The sequence below is a fragment of the Staurois parvus genome, unplaced genomic scaffold, assembly GCF_062004578.1.
Source record: "Staurois parvus isolate SC_StPar_1 unplaced genomic scaffold, SC_StPar_1.0 ptg000187l, whole genome shotgun sequence".
In the NCBI taxonomy this organism is placed as follows: Eukaryota; Metazoa; Chordata; class Amphibia; order Anura; family Ranidae; genus Staurois; species Staurois parvus.
In genome coordinates, this window is record NW_028317983.1 from 6,269,685 (window position 1) to 6,292,771 (window position 23,087).

Sequence of the window (23,087 nt, forward strand, 5' to 3'; positions counted from 1 at the left end):
GTACGACTTTGGAGTCAGCTAGTGTGAACTGAGCCCTAGTGGTAAAGTATCTATTACAATCAGATAATTGATCCCAGGACAGCAAGCCAATTACAGGAACAGGGGTATGGAAATTCTGGTAGGTAATGTCTATAAACACGATCACAAGGCAGATATTTTATTATGCAGCTTGAACAAATCATAGCTTGATACAGCCCTTTACACTGGTGGTCAGTGGGAAGAGTTCCCCCTATACTGGTGGTCAGTGGGAAGAGTTCCCCCTATATTGGTGGTCAGTGGGAAGAGTTCCCCCTATATTGGTGGTCAGTGGGAAGAGTTCCCCCTATATTGGTGGTCAGTGGGAAGAGTTCCCCCCATTGGTGTTCAGTGGGAAGAATGTTCCCTACATTGGTGATCAGTGGGAAGAATGTCGCTTACAATGGTGTTCAGTTGGAAGAATGTCGCTTACATTGGTCGTCAGTGGGAAAAATGCCCCTTACATTGGTGTTCAGTGGGAAGTATGCCCCTTACATTGGTAGTCAGTGGGAAGAATGTCCCTTACATTGGTGGTCAGTGGGAAGAATGTCCCTTACATTGGTGGTCAGTGGATAGAATGTCCCCTACATTGGTGGTCAGTGGGAAGAATGTTCCAACATTGCTGGTCAATGGGAAGAATGTTCCAACATTGCTGGTCAATGGGAAGACAGCCCCTTACATTGGTGTTCAGTGGGAAGAATGTCTCCTACATTGATAGTCAGTGGGAGGGGAGGAATGTCCCTTACATTGGTGGTCAGTGGATAGAATATCCCCTACATTAGTGTTCAGTGGGAAGAATGTCTCCTACATTGGTGATCAGTGGGAAGACAGCCCCTTACTTTGGTGGTCAGTGGGAAGAATGCCCCTTACATTGGTGGTCAGTGGGAAGAATGCCCCTTACATTGGTGGTCAATGGAAAGAATGCCCCTTACATTGGTGGTCAGTGGAAAGAATGCCCCTTACATTGGTGGTCAATGGAAAGAATGCCCCTTACATTGGTGGTCAATGGAAAGAATGCCCCTTACATTGGTGGTCAATGGAAAGAATGCCCCTTACATTGGTGGTCAATGGAAAGAATGCCCCTTACACTGGTGGTCAATGGAAAGAATGCCCCTTACATTGGTCATCAGTGGGAATGCCACCCATACAGACAGCTAAAAAGCTAATTGGTATCATGCTGCTGGCTCTTCAAAGTACACCCAGAACTATCCAGGCACCAGCAGATGGGCAGGTCAATCAGTCACAGCTCAAGGAACCCCTAACTACCTCTGGAGGAACTCTAGTTGAGAATAGCTGCTCTAAATGAATCCAGAGCTTGGTACCAGCCTCCATATTTCACAATTGGTTGCGGAGTCTGCCCATCAGTATGATAAGCCAACAGTAAGGCCAAATACCAAATCACCTAGAAAGCTGTTATTTACATAGTTCTGGAGGAAAGTTGGAGGTGGCAGCTACAGTACCTACCTGTTAGTCTGGTAAGTGCATGAACACAACGTGAACAAATTGCATAACATAATGGCTTGTACAGCAATTGCGTATACAACAGAATAACTATGAGACAGCACACACCCACCATAATACAAAACCCAATTAAGTCGTTTCACAATCCTTCCCCTGAAGTACAAACATAAAACATATAAAACAGACTTAAAATAAATAAATCAATAATAATTCAACCCAAAGTCCAAAAAAGAAAAATATACAGATTAAGTCCACAATCTTGATAGAGAGATACACACTGATTCGGATCCTAATGATAATCGATGATGAATCCCAGATACTCTTCATATACCTCAAAAAAATATAAACCTAGACATAGTGTATTATCTTAGGTCTCATAAAAAGTGCCACACGTGCAAATATACACAATTTAAACCACTGCAAACAATACAGTAAAAGTGCATAATTACCCTAAAATAAATGAAATCAGCATAGAATCCATAGCAAGAATGGAGTTTCCTCCAAATGACATCATCTTCTCCAGACACTTCCCATAGGCCTCACAAACAGACCAGGGATCAGCGTTTGAATCAAATAACACACATTTTATTATAGCAACTTACATTAAAAACCGATAAAATCAGCTTCCAGGTCATAAAGCTGTATATACAGCAGCAATATTCAACAGTAGCTCCAAAAATATGGACATTCAGCTCTAGAGGGGAGCCAGGTGGTAACTGGAAGTCCCAGGGATATGGACAACCATGTGTTCCAGAATCCAAAATGTCCGCCAAGTCAATGCGTCACTACGTCACGTGCCCCGGACACGTTTCGTCACATCCGGACTTTGTCAACAGGGATCAACGCTGATCCCTGGTCTGTTTGTGAGGTCTATGGGAAGTGTCTGGAGAAGATGTCATTTGGAGGAAACTCCTTTCTTACTATGGATTCTATGCTGGTTTCATTTATTTTAGGGTAATTATGCACTTTTACTGTATTGTTTGCAGTGGTTTAAATTGTGTATATTTGAATCCCTCACGATTGCTGTGGCACTGTCGTGTTTGCATGTTGCACGTGTGGCACTTTTTATGAGACCTAAGATAATACACAATTTTTTTGAGGTATATGAAGAGTATCTGGGATTCATCATCGATTATCATTAGGATCCGAATCAGTGTGTATCTATCTATCAAGATTGTGGACTTAATCTGTATATTTTTCTTTTTTGGACTTTGGGTTGAATTATTATTGATTTATTTTAAGTCTGTTTTATATGTTTTAAATTGTGTATACAAGTTCCTAATGACACTGTAGTTTTTTTTTTTTAAAGGCTCGATTACATGTGTGTGGGGATCTTTGGTCTTCTGTAGTAGTGTGATATCCACAAGGTGATTTGCTTTCTAGGACCCCCGTTCACAGATAAACACAGCCTTTGGTTGAGCTGTGTTGCAGTAATCTACAACATGTCAGCATTTTTCCTTCCCGAACCACAGCTCAGTTCTGTTTCTGTCTATGTTTCTACGCATTGCAGCTCAGGTGCACAGAAATAAAATGAAATGTCCCACTATGACATTACAATAAAATTAAAAAGAAATAGAAAACAGTGCTCTGTGCTTTTAAGGTGCAAGGCACTGCAGGCCAGAACTTACACTTTTTGCATGGTAAAATGCAGCGTTTGTGAACCTGTGTTACTAAACCCACAACAGTAAAATCAGTCTGTATATGTAGCAAAGCATGCTTGTTATACTCACTGTGGAACCTATGGGGTTAATCTTCTGCACTGTGAAAAAAAGGCTGTTTGATCCTGTCTTCTCTGATCCTCCCCTTCTTCCCGTGTCCCACTCTTATCTCTTAAGACACATGGTGTCGAGACACTCTGCACATGCTCAGTTTGGTGTGTATTGCTAGAGAGGTTTTTTTTCTCGGGAGAGTGCATGTTATCAGCCCATGGCCAATCAGCACTGTCCAGACAGAAGACAGAGGTTCTTCATCCTCTTAGAGCAGAAAAAAACTCCTCCTACAAGCTATCACCAGTGCTCAGCTAGACACTGAAAGACGTCACAAGACTGCTCTAACTGCTGTTGAGAAAAGGTTTTTAGCTATTTATATTTACTGAAATAATTGCATTTCCATGTTCTGTGTACTGTGGGAGACCAGATATAGTGAATGCAGGGTCCGGGGAGGCCAGATATAGAGAATGCAGGGTCCGGGGAGACCAGATATACTGAATGCAGGGTCCGGGGAGACCAGATATACTGAATGCGGGGTCCGGGGAGGCCAGATATAGAGAATGCGGGGTCCGGGGAGACCAGATATAGTGAATGCAGGGTCTGGGGAGACCGGATATAGTGAATGCAGGGTCCGAGGAGAGCGGATATAGTGAATGCAGGGTCCGGGGAGACCGGATATAGTGAATGCAGGGTCCGGGGAGACCGGATATAGTGAATGCAGGGTCTGGGGAGACCGGATATAGTGAATGCAGGGTCCGGGGAGACCGGATATAGTGAATGCAGGGTCCGGGGAGACCAGATATAGTGAATGCAGGGTCCGGGGAGACCGGATATAGTGAATGCAGGGTCCGGGGAGACCAGATATAGTGAATGCAGGGTCCGGGGAGACCAGATATAGTGAATGCAGGGTCCGGGGAGACCAGATATAGTGAATGCAGGGTCCGGGGAGACCAGATATAGTGAATGCAGGGTTCGGGGAGACCAGATATAGTGAATGCGGGGTCCGGGGAGACCAGATATAGTGAATGCGGGGTCCGGGGAGACCAGATATAGTGAATGCAGGGTCCTAGGTTTAGTAACACTTTAACCACTAGCCTACAGGGCACTTATACCCCCTTCCTGCCCAGGCCAATTTCCATCTTTCAGCGCTGTCACACTTTGAATGACAATTGCGCGGTCATGCAACATTGTACCCATATGAAATTGTTATCATTTTTTTGACACAGATAGAGCTTTCTTTTGGTGGTATTTAATCACCTCTTGGATTTTTGTTTTTTCTTAAACAAACCAAAAACCACTGAAAATTTTGAAAAAAAGTTTTTTCTTAGTTTTTGTTATACAATTTTGTAAATAAGTGATTTTTCTCCTTCAAAGATGTGCGCTAATGAGGCTGCAGTGATGGGCACTGATAGGCTGCAGTGATGGGCACTGATAGGCTGCAGTGATGAGTAGGCACTGGTATGTTGCACTGATGGGCATTGACAGGCATCACTGATGGGCACTGAAAGGCAGCACTGATACATGACACTGATATATAGCACTGATAGGCGGCACTGACTGGCACTGATAGATGACACTGATTGGCAGCACTGATAGGTGGACTGATTGGCATTGATAGGTGGAACTGACTGGCACTGATGGGTGACATTGAAAGGCAGCTCAGATGAGCACTGATATGTGGCATTGATGTGCACTGGTATGCACTGATATGTGGCATTGATGTGGCACTGGCACGTGGCACTGATACGTGGCACTGATGAGCACTGACAGGTGGCACTTCTGGGGCCACACTGATCATCAGGGCACACTGAACATTAGTGCCCTGATGATCAGTGTACATGTCCCCTCTGCGGAAAGCCGATTACCGGCTCTCCTCTCCTCTCGAGCTGTCAGCGTGACAGCTCGAGGAGAGAAATGCTGATAACCAGCATTTCCACGTTTACATGTGATCAGCTGTGATTGGACACAGCTGATCACATGACCGAGCCGACATCTTCAGCTCCTTCCGTGATCCGCTGTGTCCGAGGGACACAGCGCACCGGCAATCACTGCGCTGCGCGCTCCCTGAGCCGCGCATGCGCAGTGAGAATGGTAGGACGTCATATGACGTCCTATCAGAACGAGAGAACCACCTTGCGCCCGTCATTGTACTATAGGGCGGGCGGAAGGTGGTTAAAGGATATCAGAATTCACCTCAAAGGTCAACATACTATATTTCCAATTTAGATACAACTAGAGTTTATTGGAGTTCAAGCTATGCTACAGTCCTGTGTCTAGGAGAACGGAAAGGATGGTACATGTTTAATATTTGATGATGAAGAGAATAGAAGAGTTTACCTGCAGTGACTGCACAAAGCTGAGGACTTTCAAAGCAAGTTTTCGGCTGGAATGGAGAAGATGTTGAAGGCTGTAGAGACAAAGTGAACATAGGAAAATGTATTAATCCACATGAACCTTCATCTTTTTTTGTAATTGTCCCACAATAAAACACGCCCATATGCAGCATGTGACAGGCTAGGAAATTTCAACTTCAAAAGGTCAGAAGGAAAAGGTTATGGTATTGTGACCTACTATTACTGAACAGTAGACAATGGGGTCATTTACCTGTCTTTGCTGCACAGGCCATGAGCAGCGATCTTCTTACACACGGTTTGATTGAGTCTTGAGCCAAACAGAGGGATTCCATAGCACAGCTCTAACGGGACCCAATCTGACTCCACAGCTGGGGCTACAATGAATGCAGAGTTCATTAATGATCACTATTCACACATGTAAGAAACAATATTACATGATTTGTTAATCTTCTTGGTAAAAAATAGAAAATAAAACAAAAAACGTAAAAGCAAAGTTATGGCCTGGCCCAAAAACGAAATGTGGGTGTCATACTCCTCCACAATATCCGTATATTCAGGACATAATGTGTGTTTTGTCTAGGGCAGGGTTAGGCAACCTCGGCATTCCAGCTATTGTGAAGGTACAAGTCACATGAAGCTATTAACCTCTTGGCCCCGGCACCTCCAGACCCTTTAAAGGGTTACAGATGCCGGGAGGTTGGGCAGGGTTTGTGATCATGTGACTGGCCGTCACAGCGGTCACATGATCGGAAAGCTCCCAATTTCAAGTAGAGATCGTGAGCTTTCCGTTGCCACTGTAACTGTTCCGGGAGTGCGCACGGTGCATGCTCTTGGCACAGCTCTGTTTTTCTTTGGGTACGCATATATGCATCCTCTCTGCGTTAAGGCCCACCGACCAAGAGGCCGCAGAAGGAGTTAAAAGAATGACAGCCACAGCATGACTCCCAGAGCCAAAGACCTGTAGGGATTTGTAATGTCACCACAGTTGGAATGCTGAGGTTGCTAGGAAAATCTAGTAGAAAAAAATTATCTACCTTAATTATTTCTCCATAAGGGAGAAGATGTCCATCACCTTAGGACACCAGCACCCATGGAGTGGGATAGAATTACGGGGGAACACCCAGGGGACATGCTGTCAAAAGCTTTGCCAGAACCCAATCATGTAAAGGTACCAGCATATATCCCCGGGTTAATGAATTTCAAGCCTGTCCTGTACTGTACGAGTAAGATAATATTTACCTTAACCCTCAATCCAGCTTTAGCTGGAGCCCCAGGCTTATTTACCCCTATTCCAGATTGTGGGCAGGCCCTCCACGACATCTGGGGCAATCAAAAGGTTAACTGTGTATCAACCTATGTGTAATGTGTGCAATAAGTGCTGTTTAACTAAGGGATGTGACAGTTTTTTGTCTCAGGGAGACAAAATCCGACACATCCTCTTTGTCAGTAGAGATCTGTGATGTTTACCAACACAAAACTCTCTCATGTCACTTATTTATTTCAGGTACTTATATAGTGCTGTCAATTTCCGCAGCACTTTACATATATATTGTACATTCACATCAGTCCCTAACCCTCAAGGGGCGTACAATCTAAGGTCCCTAACTCACATTCATACATATACATACTAGGGACAATTTAGACAGGAGCCAATTCACCTACCATTATGTCTGGTAGGAGGAAACTCACGATGGCACAAGGAGAACATGCACTTGCTGCGTTGATCAGTGGATCTCGGCCGTGAATCATTGTCCGGGACCCGCTGAGTGGCATGTAAAAGGAGCCAGTGACAGCATGGGTAGGCGGGCACGCACCCTTTACTTGGAAAAGCAGAATCACACACATATACATATATAAATATGTGTGTGCATGCGTATATATATATATATATATATATATATACACACATATATATATATACACACACACTTTATGTATATATATAATTCTACGCAGCTGGCCCGCACTGTAGCAGTATACCTATAGTGTATGGTCGTCAATCGGCTATTTTCTGGGGGCACAGAAAAACAAGCATATATGCCATTTTTTATTTTGAGCAGTTGCACTTTTAAACATGAAATTTTTCAGATTTACTGTCTAAATTGTATCAGCTCAAAATTAAAAATTAGGATGAAAGATTAATTTGTACGAACAATGTATAATGTGTGTTGTGTGCGCTTATCGTCCCCTCGTGATATGTCTCAGATTTGTCAAATCTTTTATAGGCTGGATCTCCCCCAAAGCCATGTTGGAGTGGTGTCAGGCGCCTAAACAGCCAGTATAAGTGCAGCTTTATGGTCACACCCTACTCACGTCTTATGAAGAGTGTTTTGATCTACTCATATTTACCATCAATGGCCTTCTGTCCCATGTCTACAGCTGCTTCTTCCACAACAAGCTCAAATGATTCCGTGCTCCCATTAACATCAGGGCCCAGTGCCAGGCCAGATTCATCTGTATCAGCCAGAGAATAGCGAGAAGAATCATAAGAAAAATCACTCTTGTACATTGGAAATAAAAAAAAAAAAAAAGTAAACAACACTGACCAGAATCTATTACAGTTTCCCTATTAAGGAATCTTCAGGGATCAGTTCAATGCCTTAGACTAGCTGTACATATTTGCAGTGTGTTATGTTGTGCATTCATGTCATATCGAATGGGCTGCCAAAGAATGGACCAAGAAACATACCAAAACCTTTTGTCAAACCCTTTTTTTTTCTGGTGCACTAAAAACAAAGCCCTCTTTCACATGAGCAGCCTGGAGGGGGGGGTAGATAAAAACAGGCAGGTGAGCCATGGTTTTACCACTGACCACCCACCTAAAGTGTAAAATACACCCAAAGGAGACTTTTCCCATTCCATGTTGCTTTGCATCAGCAAATTTAGCATGGCCTGTACAGTTGACATGCAGCACCTCCTGCCAAACTAGGCTATTCAGGTCAATAAAGCCACGCTGCAACCGCAAGCCAATCGGTTGTCTCGCATTTGTGATGCATTCGCCTCATTGGAAATTGCCATTTGGCATAAAAAAGAAAGAAAAATACAGGCATTCAGGAGGTGAATGTCTGGCAGCAGCTTAGCCACACTCTGATAAGCAATGCACTGCAGATCACTTCTCAGAGCATGAGCTAGTGTGAACCTAACCAAATGATTCACATAGCCATGTGCTAAAAAACACAGGTCCATTGTGTGCGTTGGAGGGCCATTCAAAAGAGCTCTTTTTTTTTTGAATGGCAGCAGTCACTGCGGTTCATGTATTATGATAATACAAACTGTTTCAGGATTCCTGTAGGTTTTTGTGACAAGGCGAACAGTAACGTGGCAAATCACTGCACGCCAATATCAGCACAATTCAGTCTATTCAGGCTCCATGCACACGGGGCGTTTTAAAAGCGCAGGTGACGTTGGCTGTGTAAAGTCAGTAGAGTTTTTCAGCGTTTTCATATTAGCGTTTAGCAACAGCGTTTATGGTTTTTAGAGTATTTTTTTTTTTGTGAAAAAAGTCCAAAAACGCTGGTTTGCCGCGATTTACCGCGTTTTTCAACGTTCAAGTGCTTTTACAGCTAAAAAACTCCTCTAGAAACCCACTAATACTGGTTTTTTTTCCAGCCAAAAAAACGTCCCTGCCAAAAAACATTGATTCCAGTCTATGTGTGTATGGACACATAGGATAACATGCTGGGGATTTTACTGGCTGTAGAAAAAAACCATCAAAAGCCAAAAACAGCCGCTGTAAAAACGTCCCGTGTGCACGAGGACTTAAAAGCAGGGCTTAAGCCCAGTTTCACACTGATGCAGTGAGTGCAACGCAGAGATTTCTAGGCGTTTCCCACACCGCATAGCAATCGCACTGTGTTCATGCGATCTGCAGGCGGGTGTCAATTAAAAATCAACACCACCCCAAAAGCAGGTCGCAAAATGCAATGTGTTTGCCTGAACCGGATCACATGGGTATAAACAACCATGAGGTCTGATTCTGGTGCAGCTAAAAAAAAAAAAAAAATAGGTGTCTGCACCTTTATCATACAAATGTGGTGCAATTTGAGTGATACAAAATGAATGGGCTCAAAGTGCACCGCACAGAACCTCATGTGATTTGCACAGTAATGTAGTGCGGGTGTGAAAGCTGGGTTATGAAAAGAGCTGATAGAAAGAAGATTGATGCATTCGAATTGTGGTGCTGGAGAAGGCTATTAACCTCCTTGGCGGTATTCCCGAGTGCAGCTCGGGGTAAAATTTCCGTACCAAGAGCGGTAACCCCGAGCTACACTCGGGCTTACCATGCGGCGCTGCATAGGGAGTCCCTGCAGCACTTACCTTGTCCTTCACTCCCACGATGTGTCCCCTGCAGTGTCCCCGGCCATCTCCTTCGGCCGATGCCGGCATCCGGTCCCTGTGACGTCGGGACGTACGGGCGCCGGAACCGGCGGCAAATTTGAAATTTTTAAAAAATTTCATTTTTTTTAAAATGATTATTATATAGTAAAACATTGCTGTTTCAATGCATTTCACATACATTTTGTCCCTACTGCTTTGTCCTGCGCCCTGCCTGCATTTTTACTGTTCTTTCTGCCTGGAAACTTAGAAATGTCCATGGTGTCCAAAAAGCGTCGCTTTAGGTCAAAAGCGGTTTTAGACCGGCTAGAGAACAGCGATAGTAAATCAGAACCACTTGCAGAATTGAGTGATAATGATTCGTGGGGGAAATTTGTCATCAGACACTGAAAACGATTTTGCGACTTTGCTCAGCGATGTGCGAATTTGCCTCTGTATTTCAAATTTCAGTGTTTTTAGTTTGATTATATTATTGAATTAAATATATTATTATATTATTATTTTTTTATGATTATTTATTAAATTATAATTTATGATTTCGTGTTTCAAGTTTTATCATACCCGGGATGTTTACTAGACTCTTGTTCGGACAGATTTCAGTGAGTTATTCCTCAAAATTACAGCCTACAATAAAAAAACTACATATTTCCATGCAAAAAAATGGTACCGCTTTCAGCATAAAAAATCGGAAATAATCATACCTCCAGGGAGGTTAAGGATACCCTGGACAGCAAAGATTACCAACAGAGAGGTTTTAGAGCGAGTTAAACCAGGAATAACTTTAGAAGGAAAGATAGTCAAATTACAGCTGACTTATTTTGGGCATGTGATGCGATCTGATTCCTTAGAGAAGGCAACATTACTTGGTAAGGTCAGTAGGAGGAGAAAAAGAGGAAGGCCGAAAACACGCTCTTTGTATGCTATGAAATTGAACACTGGCCTAAGCATGTATCAGCTAATAAGAAAGGTGCAAGACCGGAAAGTGTGGAGAGTGACGTCCCATGCAATCGCCAAGAGTCGGACACGATTGAATGGATAGAGAGAGTAGTGCGATTCCTGTGCAAATCTCATGTAATTCACAGTGTGAACCAGGGCTAAGAGCTTAATTGTACAGATGGTATTGCCGTTAGAAAACAAAGATGGGTTCACTGGCACAGAGTGACTGTGTGCAGGACTTGCTGTGGGCTTGGAGCAGTGTCCATTTGCCTTTGTACAATGTAACAAGGCTATGGAGTTTGGCAAGTCAACCCTCAAGTCAACATTGCTACAATGGATAGGCCATGGCCTGTGTCGACCAGCTTTTGGCTTGCGTTGATGGCATCAGTTTGAGAGGCTTATGAGGTCGTTTAGAATTCATTGGCAGGTGCAGCTGATCTTATGACCTGCTTCAGACTTGTATGAGCAAACAAAGCCAACTTGAAGCAAATAAAAACCTGTCAGCACAGGCCTTAAGGGTGGAGAATTATATTTTTCTATGTTTGGATCGAAGTAGCTAGCAATAACGTGCTGTACTGTGTCAGCGCTGTTACATAGTGCTGATGACTGAGTGCACTGGGTCTACCTCTGGAACCTATTAGACGGCACCATCATATTTAGACACCCTGCATAAGTGCTGTAACAGAAGAGCGGAGGCAAGACTATACACATGAAGGATGACGGCACTGCCCTTAGTCTGTAAATTCAACAGGGCTTTAAATGTGAACAGCGCTTAGCAGTGTTCTTTCAGTGTTTCCCAGAAAGCTTGTAATCAATAACTGATCATAGGCCTATCAAAGGAACATTTGATCAGGGTGATTAAAAAAATCACTAAAAAACACACACACAAAAATAATGCAACTTTATATCCATTATTACATCCTTAACCTCCCTAGCGGTCTGATTATGTCCATATTTCTGTGCTCAAAGCGGTACATTTTTTTGCATGGAAATATGTATTTTTTTTATTGTAGGCCTGTAATTTTTAGGAATAACTCACTGAAATCTGTCCGAACAAGAATCTAGTAAACATCCCGGGTATGATAAAATTTGAAACACGAAATCATAAATTATAATAATAATTATAATGTATTAAATAATCTTAAAAAATAATAATATAATAATAAATTGAATTCAATAATATAATCAAACCAAAAACACTGAAATTTGAAATAGAGCGCCAAGTTCGCACATCGCTGAGCAAAGTCGCAAAATCGTTTTCAGTGTCTGATGACGAATTTCCCCACGAATCATTATCACTCAATTCTGCAAGTGGTTCTGATTTACTATCGCTGTTCTCTAGCCGGTCTAAAACCACTTTTGACCTAAAGGGTCGCTTTTTGGACGCCATGGACGTTTCTCAGTTTCCAGGCAGAAAGAACAGACAAAATGCAGGCAGGGCGCCGGACAAAGCACTCGGGACAAAATGTATGTGAAATGGTTTGATACAGTAATGTTATACTATGTGATTTTAGTGTATTTAGTGAATGTCACTTTTTCACATTTTTAAATTTCCAGCCAGTTCCGTCCCCCGTACGTCCTGACGTCGCAGGGAATGTAACCCAGAAGACAGATGCCGGCATCGGCCGGAGGACATGGCCGGGGACACTGCAGGAGGGACATCGTGGGAGCGCAGGACCAGGCAAGTGAAGAAGAGATCCCGAGCAACGCTGCAGGGGATTCCCGAGTGTAGCTCGGGGTTACCGCTTGTGGTGCTGAAACTTTATCCCGAGCTACACTCGGGAATACCGCCAGGGAGGTTAAACTACAAGAACAAACCAACGGATCACCTTTCTCATCAGACGTATCGCTCAGTCTCCTCTGGCTGACATGTTGGATCTTGGGGTTCAGCATGGTAATGTAGCCACAGAAGTGCTCCAGGTCTATCCTTTCCCTCAAGACCTTTAAGGCTTTATGGACTCCCATATTGAGGCTAGAAAAGTCTGACGACAAAGAAGAAATAGTTTCCATCAACTGCAAACACACTTACATGTGACATTTAAAGTGCTACTAAACCCACAGCAGTAAAATCAGTCTGTATAAGCAGTAAAAGAATTCTTGTTATACTCACTGTGGAACCTAAGGGCTTAATCCTCTGCATTGTGTAAAAGGCTGTTTGATCCTTTCTTCTCTGATACTCCCCTTCTTCTACTGTCCCCAATCCATCTGCTGATAGTACAGAACTCTGGCTGAGCCAGACATTATTGTCAGTATCCCTGCAGAGTCTGTACTGGCTCTGTGATCTCAGCCAACAGAGGTCTTTAGCCAGCTGTTGGCTGAATCTGGGTCACAGGAGTGCAGAACTAAGTGCACTCCTGTGATCCACAGCAGAAGTACGACCAGATGAGCTTCGGCCATACTTCTCCTTTAACCACTTCAGCTCTTTGGATGTACGTAGTATGACCAGAGAGGGAACGGTTAGACACAAGTTCATAGATGCAGTTGCAGCATTAAGCTTGTGATTGTTCGTTCAGCCGGCTACCCAGCTGTAAAGTCACAGTGATCCAGGTGGCTGTATAGCACAGGGTGCACATGTGTATAGCACAGGGTGCACATGTGTATAGCACAGGGTGCACATGTGTACGCAAACTTTTAAAGCATTGTCTATGGAGATTTTTTGGTACTGTTCTTTTTTACAATATGATGGGTGCATGTAATTGTAAGAGTTGACATGTTTGGTATCTATTTACTTGATGCAACGCCATCTTTTATACTTTACCAAAAAAAAATGAAGTTTATATTGTGTGTGTTTGCACTAAAATTCATTTTATTATATATTTTTCCTAAAAATAGGTGTTTGATAAACATCAAAGCATCCAGGTCTCCTACTTTACAGATACAGTAAACAAATGAAATCTTTAGATGGGTACACTGGTTAACAACTAAGGCCTCATTCATTCATACGAGCACTGGTAACCGTGCTGCATGCAGGCTGCCCTTGTTTTGGTGTCTGTATCTGCTCTGGGATGCATGCAAGGCAGCCTATGCAGAGGGTCCTTCAGAATTTCTAGTGTAATATGTGGTTACACCCCTTTAGCACCTGATGGATAAATGCATGCACTAGCTGTTGGGATTTGAGCACAGGGATCTCTTGTTTGTTGTATTGTTGGGTCAGTAGCCAGACCTAAACCTGGTAGCTCTCCCCATTGTGTCTTTTCCCCTATGTTAGCATTGTGTATATAGTAGCATTGCGTAGGCAGAGCAGAGTAGGACTGGCCATAGAGGGATGACTTTGACGCAGTTGGCCAGCTTAAGCATGTATAGCCATATGTGTGAAGTAAATATCTCTATTTATTGCATAGTCTGCTTGAAAGGGTATATATCAGTGTGCAGAGGGCCCTTCAGAATTTCTAGCCTATGGAGATGGACGCAGGCACATGTCAAAATTGCTGTGCATGGCTGTAGATCCCTAAATGTAGACGGTCTGCGTTCATAGGCTGCCTGTGGGCAGCTCAGGGTGGATGACGACACCAAAATCAATACAGCCTGCACACTGAATGAGGCCTTAGAGGGAATTTTCCTCACTATGAAGAGATTTCCTATAATTTTCTGTTATTTCCATTGCACATAAAAAGAGGACATCTCAACTCAAAGGGATGGAAACAGCTAAAAATATCAGGCAGGGGTTTTAACCATTCCATACTCAATCCAAAACTGCTAAAAATGTATCGGCTTTAAATATCTCATCCATGAGATGAGAAGTTTTTATAAAATTACCTCCTTGTAGTTCTGCTTCATCAAATGGGAAAGGAACATGTGCAGTCTCTCCCATCCCATGCATGCCGTGACCCTGTGGGGGGAGAAATAAGTGAGAGTGTGAGCACCTCTTGGTGGCTACAAAGTGTAATTACAATTATGTAAGTAAGTGCATTGAGGATACTGGGGGAGAGTATTAGGGCTCATTCACACTTGACTGTTTTACCAACGCTTGCCAAACGCCCCTATAGCGGTTGGCAAGCGTTGGTCCGGCATTTGCGGAGCGTTTTTTTAACGCTCCGCAAACACTGCATGCGCGGTTTAGCGGCGGTTGCTAGGCGTTTGCCGAGCGTTAAAAACGCCTCACAAATGCCTATAATGAAGTTTAAATGGTGTTACCGCTCCGCAACCGCACCACAAACCCCAGCCGGGCATTTGCGGAGGGGCACCATAGACTAGAATAGCAGGCTTCAACACCTCCCGACTTGACCAGAGGCGTCCGTTTTGCTGCGACGCTAACGCTCCCGTTAGAACAGCACCATGTGCTGCAATGTGCAGAATTGTCAGAGGCGTTTCTCTCTGCCGCCTGCACACAACACTAGTTTGAACGTAGCCTTAAAATGAATACAGACAGCAGAGCCCAAATTAACGGATATTAAAGTCCTTGCACAGTTTGTCTAGGTGGTCCCTTATTCTAGGGGAGCTATAACAAACCTTGGAAATGAAAAGCTGACATTCTATGTGGTGACAGTGTCAAACCTTGGAAATGAAAAGCTGACATTCTATGTGGTGACAGTGTCAAACCTTGGAAATGAAAAGCTGACATTCTATGTGGTGACAGCGTCAAACCTTGGAAATGAAAAGCTGACATTCTATGTGGTGACAGCGTCAAACCTTGGAAATGAAAAGCTGACAATCTATGTGGTGACAGCGTCAAACCTTGGAAATGAAAAGCTGACAATCTATGTGGTGACAGCGTCAAACCTTGGAAATGAAAAGCTGACATTCTCTGTGGTGATAGTGTCAAACCTTGGAAATGAAAAGCTGACATTCTATGTGGTGACAGTGTATAGGGAAGCGAGTGTCTATTTTCTAGTACATTTGACTGATCTCTATTTATTTTTTGAATTTATATAGTACAGAGAAGTTTTGAATCATTTACCCCCAAAACGTCTCCATCCCTAAAACAGACAGACACACTGGGGGTTATATACTAAAACTGGAGATTGCAAAATCTAGTGTAACTCTGCACAGCAACCAATCAGCTTCCAGGTTACATTGCCAAAGATTAACTGAACAAGCTGGTCATACATGGGTTGAATTCCAAAAGAATTTTCTTTCGAAAATCTTCTCTAAGAATTTTTATTTAAATTTCGCACCATTAGTGGGCCACAGAAACTGGCGATTTTTGTGCGACCATCAAATTTGAGTGATCAGAAATTTTTGGAAAAAGGAACAAATTTCTAGTCAATGATGGGAGAATCGCACAAGAAATATAATCGAAAAAAAAAATTAGCATGAGCTATGACCTGGAAAGAAAAGAAAATTCTTGGGTACGAAAATTCTTTTCTGTAGCAACATTAGGTGAAACTGAAGGCTTGGTTGTTCGAATTTTGAAATCAATGGTGGCACCATCAAGTTACAAAATGCACGTCCAATGTATGGCCTGCATTAGAAGCTGATTAGCTACCATGCACAGCTGCACCAGGTTTAGCAAATCTACCCCATATTGTCTATCGACAGTCTGTAGGTAGAATCCAATTACAAGTCATTTTTTTCGGCTTTCACTTTTATATTTACATTCTGTTCCTTTTTTAAACTTGTATTGCACATAAAGATTTGAATGTGATCCCTTTAGTGGCTCCAAATGTATCTGTATGTCAACGCTATCTGCATCCTCACTGAATGACGGACAAAGAAAAAAAAAAAAAAAAAAAAAAAAAAACAGGATAAGCTATGCAGGGGATACCATTCATATTTATATGATGCATAATGCTTTTTTTGTACATTGTAACAACTACTTCTTGATCCATAACTGCTGAAATACATTTTTTCTACAATCCAGCATACTATTAATTTGGAAAGCAGTAAAAACCTGTAGCAGTTGCATGTAGGTACATTTCATCAAGACCAAACAGACTTACCTGAATAAGGACTGCAGAATGCGTCAATGCATCATTCAGCATAACGAGAACATTGGATGTTGGGACAACTCCTGGATCATGACCCCATGATGTAATCAATAACCGATCATAGGCCTATCAAAGGAAAATTTGATCAGGGTGATTAAAAATCACTAAAAAACACACACACACGAAAATAATGCAACTTTATATCCATTATTACATCCTTAACCTCCCTAGCAATCTGATTATGTCAGTATTTCTGTGCTCAAAGCGGTACATTTTCTTGCATGGAAATATGTTGTTATTTTTTTATTGTAGGCTGTAATTTTTAGGAATAACTCACTGAAATCTGTCCGAACAAGAGTCTAGTAAACATCCCGGGTATGATAAAATTTGAAACAGGAAATCATAAATTATAATTTAATAAATAATCATAAAAAATAATAATAGAATAATAAATTTAATTCAATAATATAATCAAACCAAAAACACTGAAATGTGAAATATAGCGCCAAGTTCGCACATCACTGAGCAAAGTCGCAGAATTGTTTTCAGTGTCTGATGACGAATTTCCCCCACGAATCATTATCACTCAATTCTGCAAGTGGTTCTGATTTACTATCGCTGTTCTCTAGCTGGTCTAAAACCGCTTTTGACCTAAAGGGACGCTTTTTGGACGCCATGGACATTTCTCAGTTTCCAGGCAGAAAGAACAGTAAAAGTGCAGGCAGGGCGCAGGACAAAGCACTCGGGACAAAATGTATGTGAAATGGTTTGATACAGGAATGTTTTACTATGTGATTTTAGTGTATTTAGTGAATGTCACTTTTTGTCATTATCAAATTTCCCACCAGTTCCGTCCCCGTACGTCCTGACGCTCACAGGGGACGGAACCCAGATCACAGATGCCGGCATCCGCTGGAGGACATTACAGTGGACACTGCAGGGGGGACATCACGGGAGCGCAGGAGAAGGTAAGTGAAGAACAGATGCCAGAGCAGCGCCGCATGGGAAGCCCGAGTGTAGCTCGGGGTTACCAATTGTGGTGCTGAAACTTTACCCCGAGCTACACTTGGGAATACCGCCAGGGAGGTTAAAGTAGTTGTAAAGGCTCAAGGTTTTTTACCTTCAAGCATTCTATGCATGAAGGTAAAAAACCTTCTGTGTGCAGCAGTGCCCCCAGCCCCCTCAATACTTACCTGAGCCTCATCACGATCCAGTGATGTGAACAGCCGCCTCAGCTGTCCCGGGTCTGTGCCTCCTCATTGGCGGAGACAGGAAGCGGGAGCCATTGTCTGTCAATCACAGCCAGTCAGCCAATGAGGAGAAGGGGTGGGGCCAAGCCACGGCGCCATGTGTGAATGGACACATGGAGCAGCAGCTTGGGAACATGCCTGCTCGGGTGCCCCCATAGCAAGCTGCTTGCTGTGGGGGGCACCCGACAGAAAGGAGGAGGCAGGAGCGCTGGCAGGGGACCCGAGAAGAGGAGGATCCAGGCTTCTCTGTGCAAGACCACTGCACACAGCAGGTAAGTATAACATGTTTGTTATTTTAAAAAAAAAAAAATTAAAATGAACCTTTAGTATCGCACAGATGCATCCAAATTGATTAAATACCACCAAAAGAAAGCTCTGTCTAAAAAAATGATAAAAAAAAAATCTTATTTAGGTACAGTGTTGCATGACCGCGCAATTGTCATTCAAAGTGCAACAGCGCTGAAAGATGAAAATTGGCCTGGGCAGGAAGGGGGTACCCGGTAGGCAAGAGGTTAGTTATAGGAGGTAAGTGGTGTGATCGGTGAGCTATATAGATGTTTTGTCAGTTTGATGTAACCAGGCTATGAATAAGATCTCGTTCTGGACTGAAGCGTGGGTCATGCTATAGAACATTTTACTCCTTGTTCTCAATAAACAAGATTTTTATTTATTTTCACCTTATTACCGACGTTCACTTATGATTGTCTATTGGGAAGAAGACAGAGACTGATAGCAAGGCACAGTGAAGCGCCATACCACAGCCTAACAGAAAGAAAATCAGGTTGTAGCACCTTACCTGTGTGGAATTGTATGTCACAAATACTAGTGTCCCCATTGGAAGATTTCCCCTCTATTAATTTTCTAGGGACAACCCAAAATTATGGATTTTATTTTATTTTCACTTTCAATGGTAATGGTAGACAGGACAAATAGAGAGGGTGAATCTCAATGGGTGCACAGACAGCAATAAAATCTGACAAGCGTTCCAGTCCTTCTCCACTCTATCCAAAACTAGAAAAAAAAGTTTTACTTTACCCTAAGATCCAAGGTGAATCAACCTACCCGCTATAACTATGCCCTACCCCAATTCTGCTCCATACTCATATCATCCTGCCCTTCCCAGTAGTTCTGTGGCGATAGCAAGCAGTCCTGTGCCAAAATAATGCAGCACCGAGAGCCTAGTGCTCAAACTAGTTCAGCATTAGGTTATAGTGAAAAATGAAGGATAAATATTAATTGTTATGCAACGACAAAACCTGTACATCACAGTACTTACTAGGAAAGCATCCGGCAATTTCCGGAGTCTGGTTCCCTTTGACAGCAAGAGAGATGGTGGTCCATATCCAGAAATGTGGTAAATGTAGAGTTTGAACCATATGGAACTCACTTCTGGGATGGCTGGACCAATGTGCTGCGTAAAAGAAAAGAACACCTTCCCACTTACAACTGGCCCGAAATAAATGCAAATAAACACAATTTAATACAATGCATTCAAAAGTATTCAGACCACCTTCACTTTTTTCAATTTTGAAGGAGAGGTTTCTGTGTAGCCACTCTGCCATAAAGCCCAATGAAGGGCTGCAGTGATGGTTGTCCTTCTGGAACTTTGTCCCATCTCCACACAGGATCTCTGGCTCTCAGTCAGAGTGACCATTGGGTTCTTGGTCACCTCTCTAAAACCCTTCTTCCCCAATTGCTCAGTTTGGCTGGGTGTCCAGCTTTTGGAAGAGTTCTGGTTATGCTGAACTTCTTCCATTTGAGAATTATGGAGGCCACTGTGCTCTTGGGCACCTTCAGTGCAGCAGAAATGTTTGTGTAGCCTTCCCCAGATCTGTGCCTTGCAATACTCCTGTCTCTGAGCTCTGCAGGCGATTCCTTTGAACTCATGGCTTTTGCTCTGATACAGTATGCATTGTTTGCTGTGAGACCTTTTATAGAGGTGTGTGCCTTTCCTAATCATGTCCAATCAATTTAATTCACCACCAGTGGACTCCAATCAAGGAGAAGAAACATCTCAGCAACGATCAGGAGAAAAGGAAGACACCTAGGTTCAATTTCAAGTGTTGTTGCAAAGTGTGAATACTTATGCCAATGTGATATTTTCGTTTTTCCTTTTTCATAAAATTTGCAAACATTTCTAAAATTCTGTTTTTACTTTATCGTTCTGGGGTTCTAAGTGTAGATTAATGAGAAAAAAATGAACGTAAACAACTGTAGTATCAGGCGGCGACATAAAACTGAAAAGGTGAAGGTCTAAATACTTTATGAATGCACTATATATATATATATATATATATATACGCAAACACAGTAATATTATATATATATATATATATATATATATATATATATATACATACATATATATCCCTCCTAGATTGTAAGCTCCAAGGAGCAGGGCCCTCCTATCCCTCTTGTATTGAACTGTTTTGTTGCTGTATTGTCTCCCATTATATTGTAAAGCGCTGAGCAAACTGTTGGCGCCATATAAATCCTGTATTATAATAATAATATATAAATCCTGTATAATAATAATAATTATATATACGTAACCACCCACATACACATCAGTCCCTGCTCTCAAGGATCTAAGATCCCTAACTCACATTCATACATACACATACTAGGGCCAATTTAGAATGGAGCCAATTACCAACCTGCATGTCTTTGGAGTGTGGGAGGTAACCAAAGTACCTTGGAGGAAACCCACACAGGCACAGGGAGAACATGCAAACTCCAGGCAGGTAGTGCTGTGCTTGGGATTCAAACCGACAATCCTAGTCCTACTAGGTGGAAGTGCTAACCATTTAGCCACTGTGCCACATCATATTCATAAGATGCAGGCCATGGTGTATAGCCTGCGGTGTGTCTCATAGAAAATTATAATGGGAGAGAGGCCGAAAACCCATTGTAGGTCATCAGCAAACCACAATGTTTATCCACAGCACTATTTTTATGCTCACATACAGCAACAATGCTGAGTCACTGAAAGAACTTCATCAATCAAAAGTAATCGGATTTGGCTGATGAGTTCTTTCAGTGATTCAAAAGTGGTCTTTATGTACATACAGTGCCTTTGCTACTCTAAAATCCCAACCAGCATTGTCAGCCCTTAAGCTGGCCACACATTAAGCAATTTTCTTTCCTTCAACCATGGGTTGAAGAAAACAAAATTGCTCGACTCCCCCATCAACACTGTTGATTGGGGAATCCCACCACAACACTATTGTGTTCTGCCAGCAAGCTGTCTTCCCCACAATGGTCACTGCTGGCAGCTATAACCACCAGCAGTGATCGATTAAAAAAAAAAACCAGGAGGGGCTGGTTGTTCTGAAGTAGATCAACAGATTGACTTCAACCAGCCTGACCATTGATGGATCGAAACGCGGCCTGTTCCTTCTGAACCAGATGAATTTCAATCCATCTATGGCTGGCTTTTCATTAGCACCACCACCTATCCCCTATCTACATGTTAAGCCATGGCCATAAAACTGACTGCTGAGCAACCCACCTAAATAAATTGAGAGTGTTTAACCTGTCCTGGAGCAACCCAATTAATATATAAATGGAACAGTTTTACCTGTGGAGTGCAGCTGCTGATGGGCCGTATCTCGTTGGTGAGAGGTGCCATAGACACCAGGAGAGAATAGTTCTTATTTAATACTCGACTGCAGGTTGCTGGGTCCAGGCCCAAAAGGCTTTCACATCGCAAGAGGTCCAGTGGTAGGCCTGTTTATACAACAAAAGATAGCCACCATTGTCCAAAACTGAAATCTGACTACAACAGGTCACTGAAGATCACCATTCATTGCACTATATTACCAAACAGAGCCTTTTGATGTCACAGCATTTTGAACCCTTTCAATGCCAGAGCTGTTTTTTGTGTATTGTTGCATGTGGTAAAAAAAATCATTTTAGGCCTGAAGATTAATTAAACCCCCCCAAATATTACAAAACTTCTGAAAGCAGACACCCTGGGGAATAAAATGTTGGTGGTAGCAGGCTAAAAATTTTGGGGAGTTTTAAGTGCTTGGGTGTAGCTTTATTTTTTTTATTTTTTATTTTCATTTCACTAAAACGTTATATCACATACAGGACAAACAGTCTTCTAAGTGATTATAATTCTTTTTAAGACAGGTTCTCTTTAATGAAAAATTGGGGGTCTTTTAGACCTCTGGGGGTTTATTTACTAAAGCTGGAGAGTCCAAAATCAGACTCACTTCTGCATAGAAACCAATCAGCTTCCAGGTTTCATTGCCAAAGCTTCATTGAACAAGCTGAGGTTAGAAGCTGATTGGTTTCTATGCAGAAGGGAGTCTGATTTTGGGCTCTCCAGCTTTAGTAAATAAACCCCATGATGTCTGACCTGCACTCCGTTAGATTCTTCTCTGGCTGCAAGGACCAGGGAGAGTTGACAACAGAAACTGGAAGTGACATTTTAGATGTTATCTCTGGATTCATTCTAGCTACGGTAGATCAACGACCCAATATTCTCTGGCCTCCCTCTCCTCCACCCAATGACACTCACCATGCGGGTCCCGGGTGTGCAGGTATAACAGTAGAGCCTAGGAAACATGGTGCAGGGGGATCACAGTAAGTGACTGAGTAGTAGTACAGTCACCCTATCACTTTCATTAGCAAGCTGGCAGTTGGCATGTGGAGTGCACCCCCCTTCCGAACCTGCTACCACCATTGTAAGATATATGGCAGTGGTAGTAAAAGGGTTAATGCTGGGACTGAAGTTACTTATTATATCTGAAAGGTTCATCACTAAGTTCTAAATTACAAACATGACTTCTGAATAATGCCGAGGCCTACAGCATAATATTGTAATGCCCCTAACTATACATTAGTGTTATGTAGCATAAATGGAATTAGTTTCTCTTGTTAAGCCCGGGAGTCAGCTGAAGAATAGGAAGTGTGAGAACTCCACTGTATTTATCTTAGACTTTACAATTACTACAGAACTTGTAAAGCCATACAGACACAGCAAAACAGTATACTGTACACAACATAGAATATATATTACTTCAGCTTCAAGAATTAAAGAGATTCAGAAAGTTTCGGGAAAAAAAACATATCTGTAGCACCCTGCAAGAGAAGAGCCAATGATATTCACCTCTCAGTCACACTGTGTTTCCCACCCTCCCACTGTTTCAG

General features: G+C 42.5%; 1 protein-coding gene across 3 annotated transcripts in view; it reads right to left on the minus strand.

Annotated features, from left to right (window-relative positions):
• Positions 1-23,087, minus strand: part of FAM91A1 (family with sequence similarity 91 member A1) — a 135,169-nt gene that overhangs the window by 21,917 nt on the left and 90,165 nt on the right. For all 3 annotated transcript variants that reach the window (XM_089677525.1, XM_089677524.1, XM_089677526.1), the window contains 8 exons: positions 21,508-21,656; positions 19,204-19,338; positions 16,690-16,803; positions 14,567-14,639; positions 12,640-12,792; positions 7,889-7,993; positions 5,790-5,913; positions 5,523-5,592 (listed from right to left, as the gene is read on the minus strand). In XM_089677525.1, the coding sequence (XP_089533651.1) occupies positions 5,523-5,592; positions 5,790-5,913; positions 7,889-7,993; positions 12,640-12,792; positions 14,567-14,639; positions 16,690-16,803; positions 19,204-19,338; positions 21,508-21,656 (923 nt within the window). The remainder of the gene's footprint in view (positions 1-5,522; positions 5,593-5,789; positions 5,914-7,888; positions 7,994-12,639; positions 12,793-14,566; positions 14,640-16,689; positions 16,804-19,203; positions 19,339-21,507; positions 21,657-23,087) is intronic.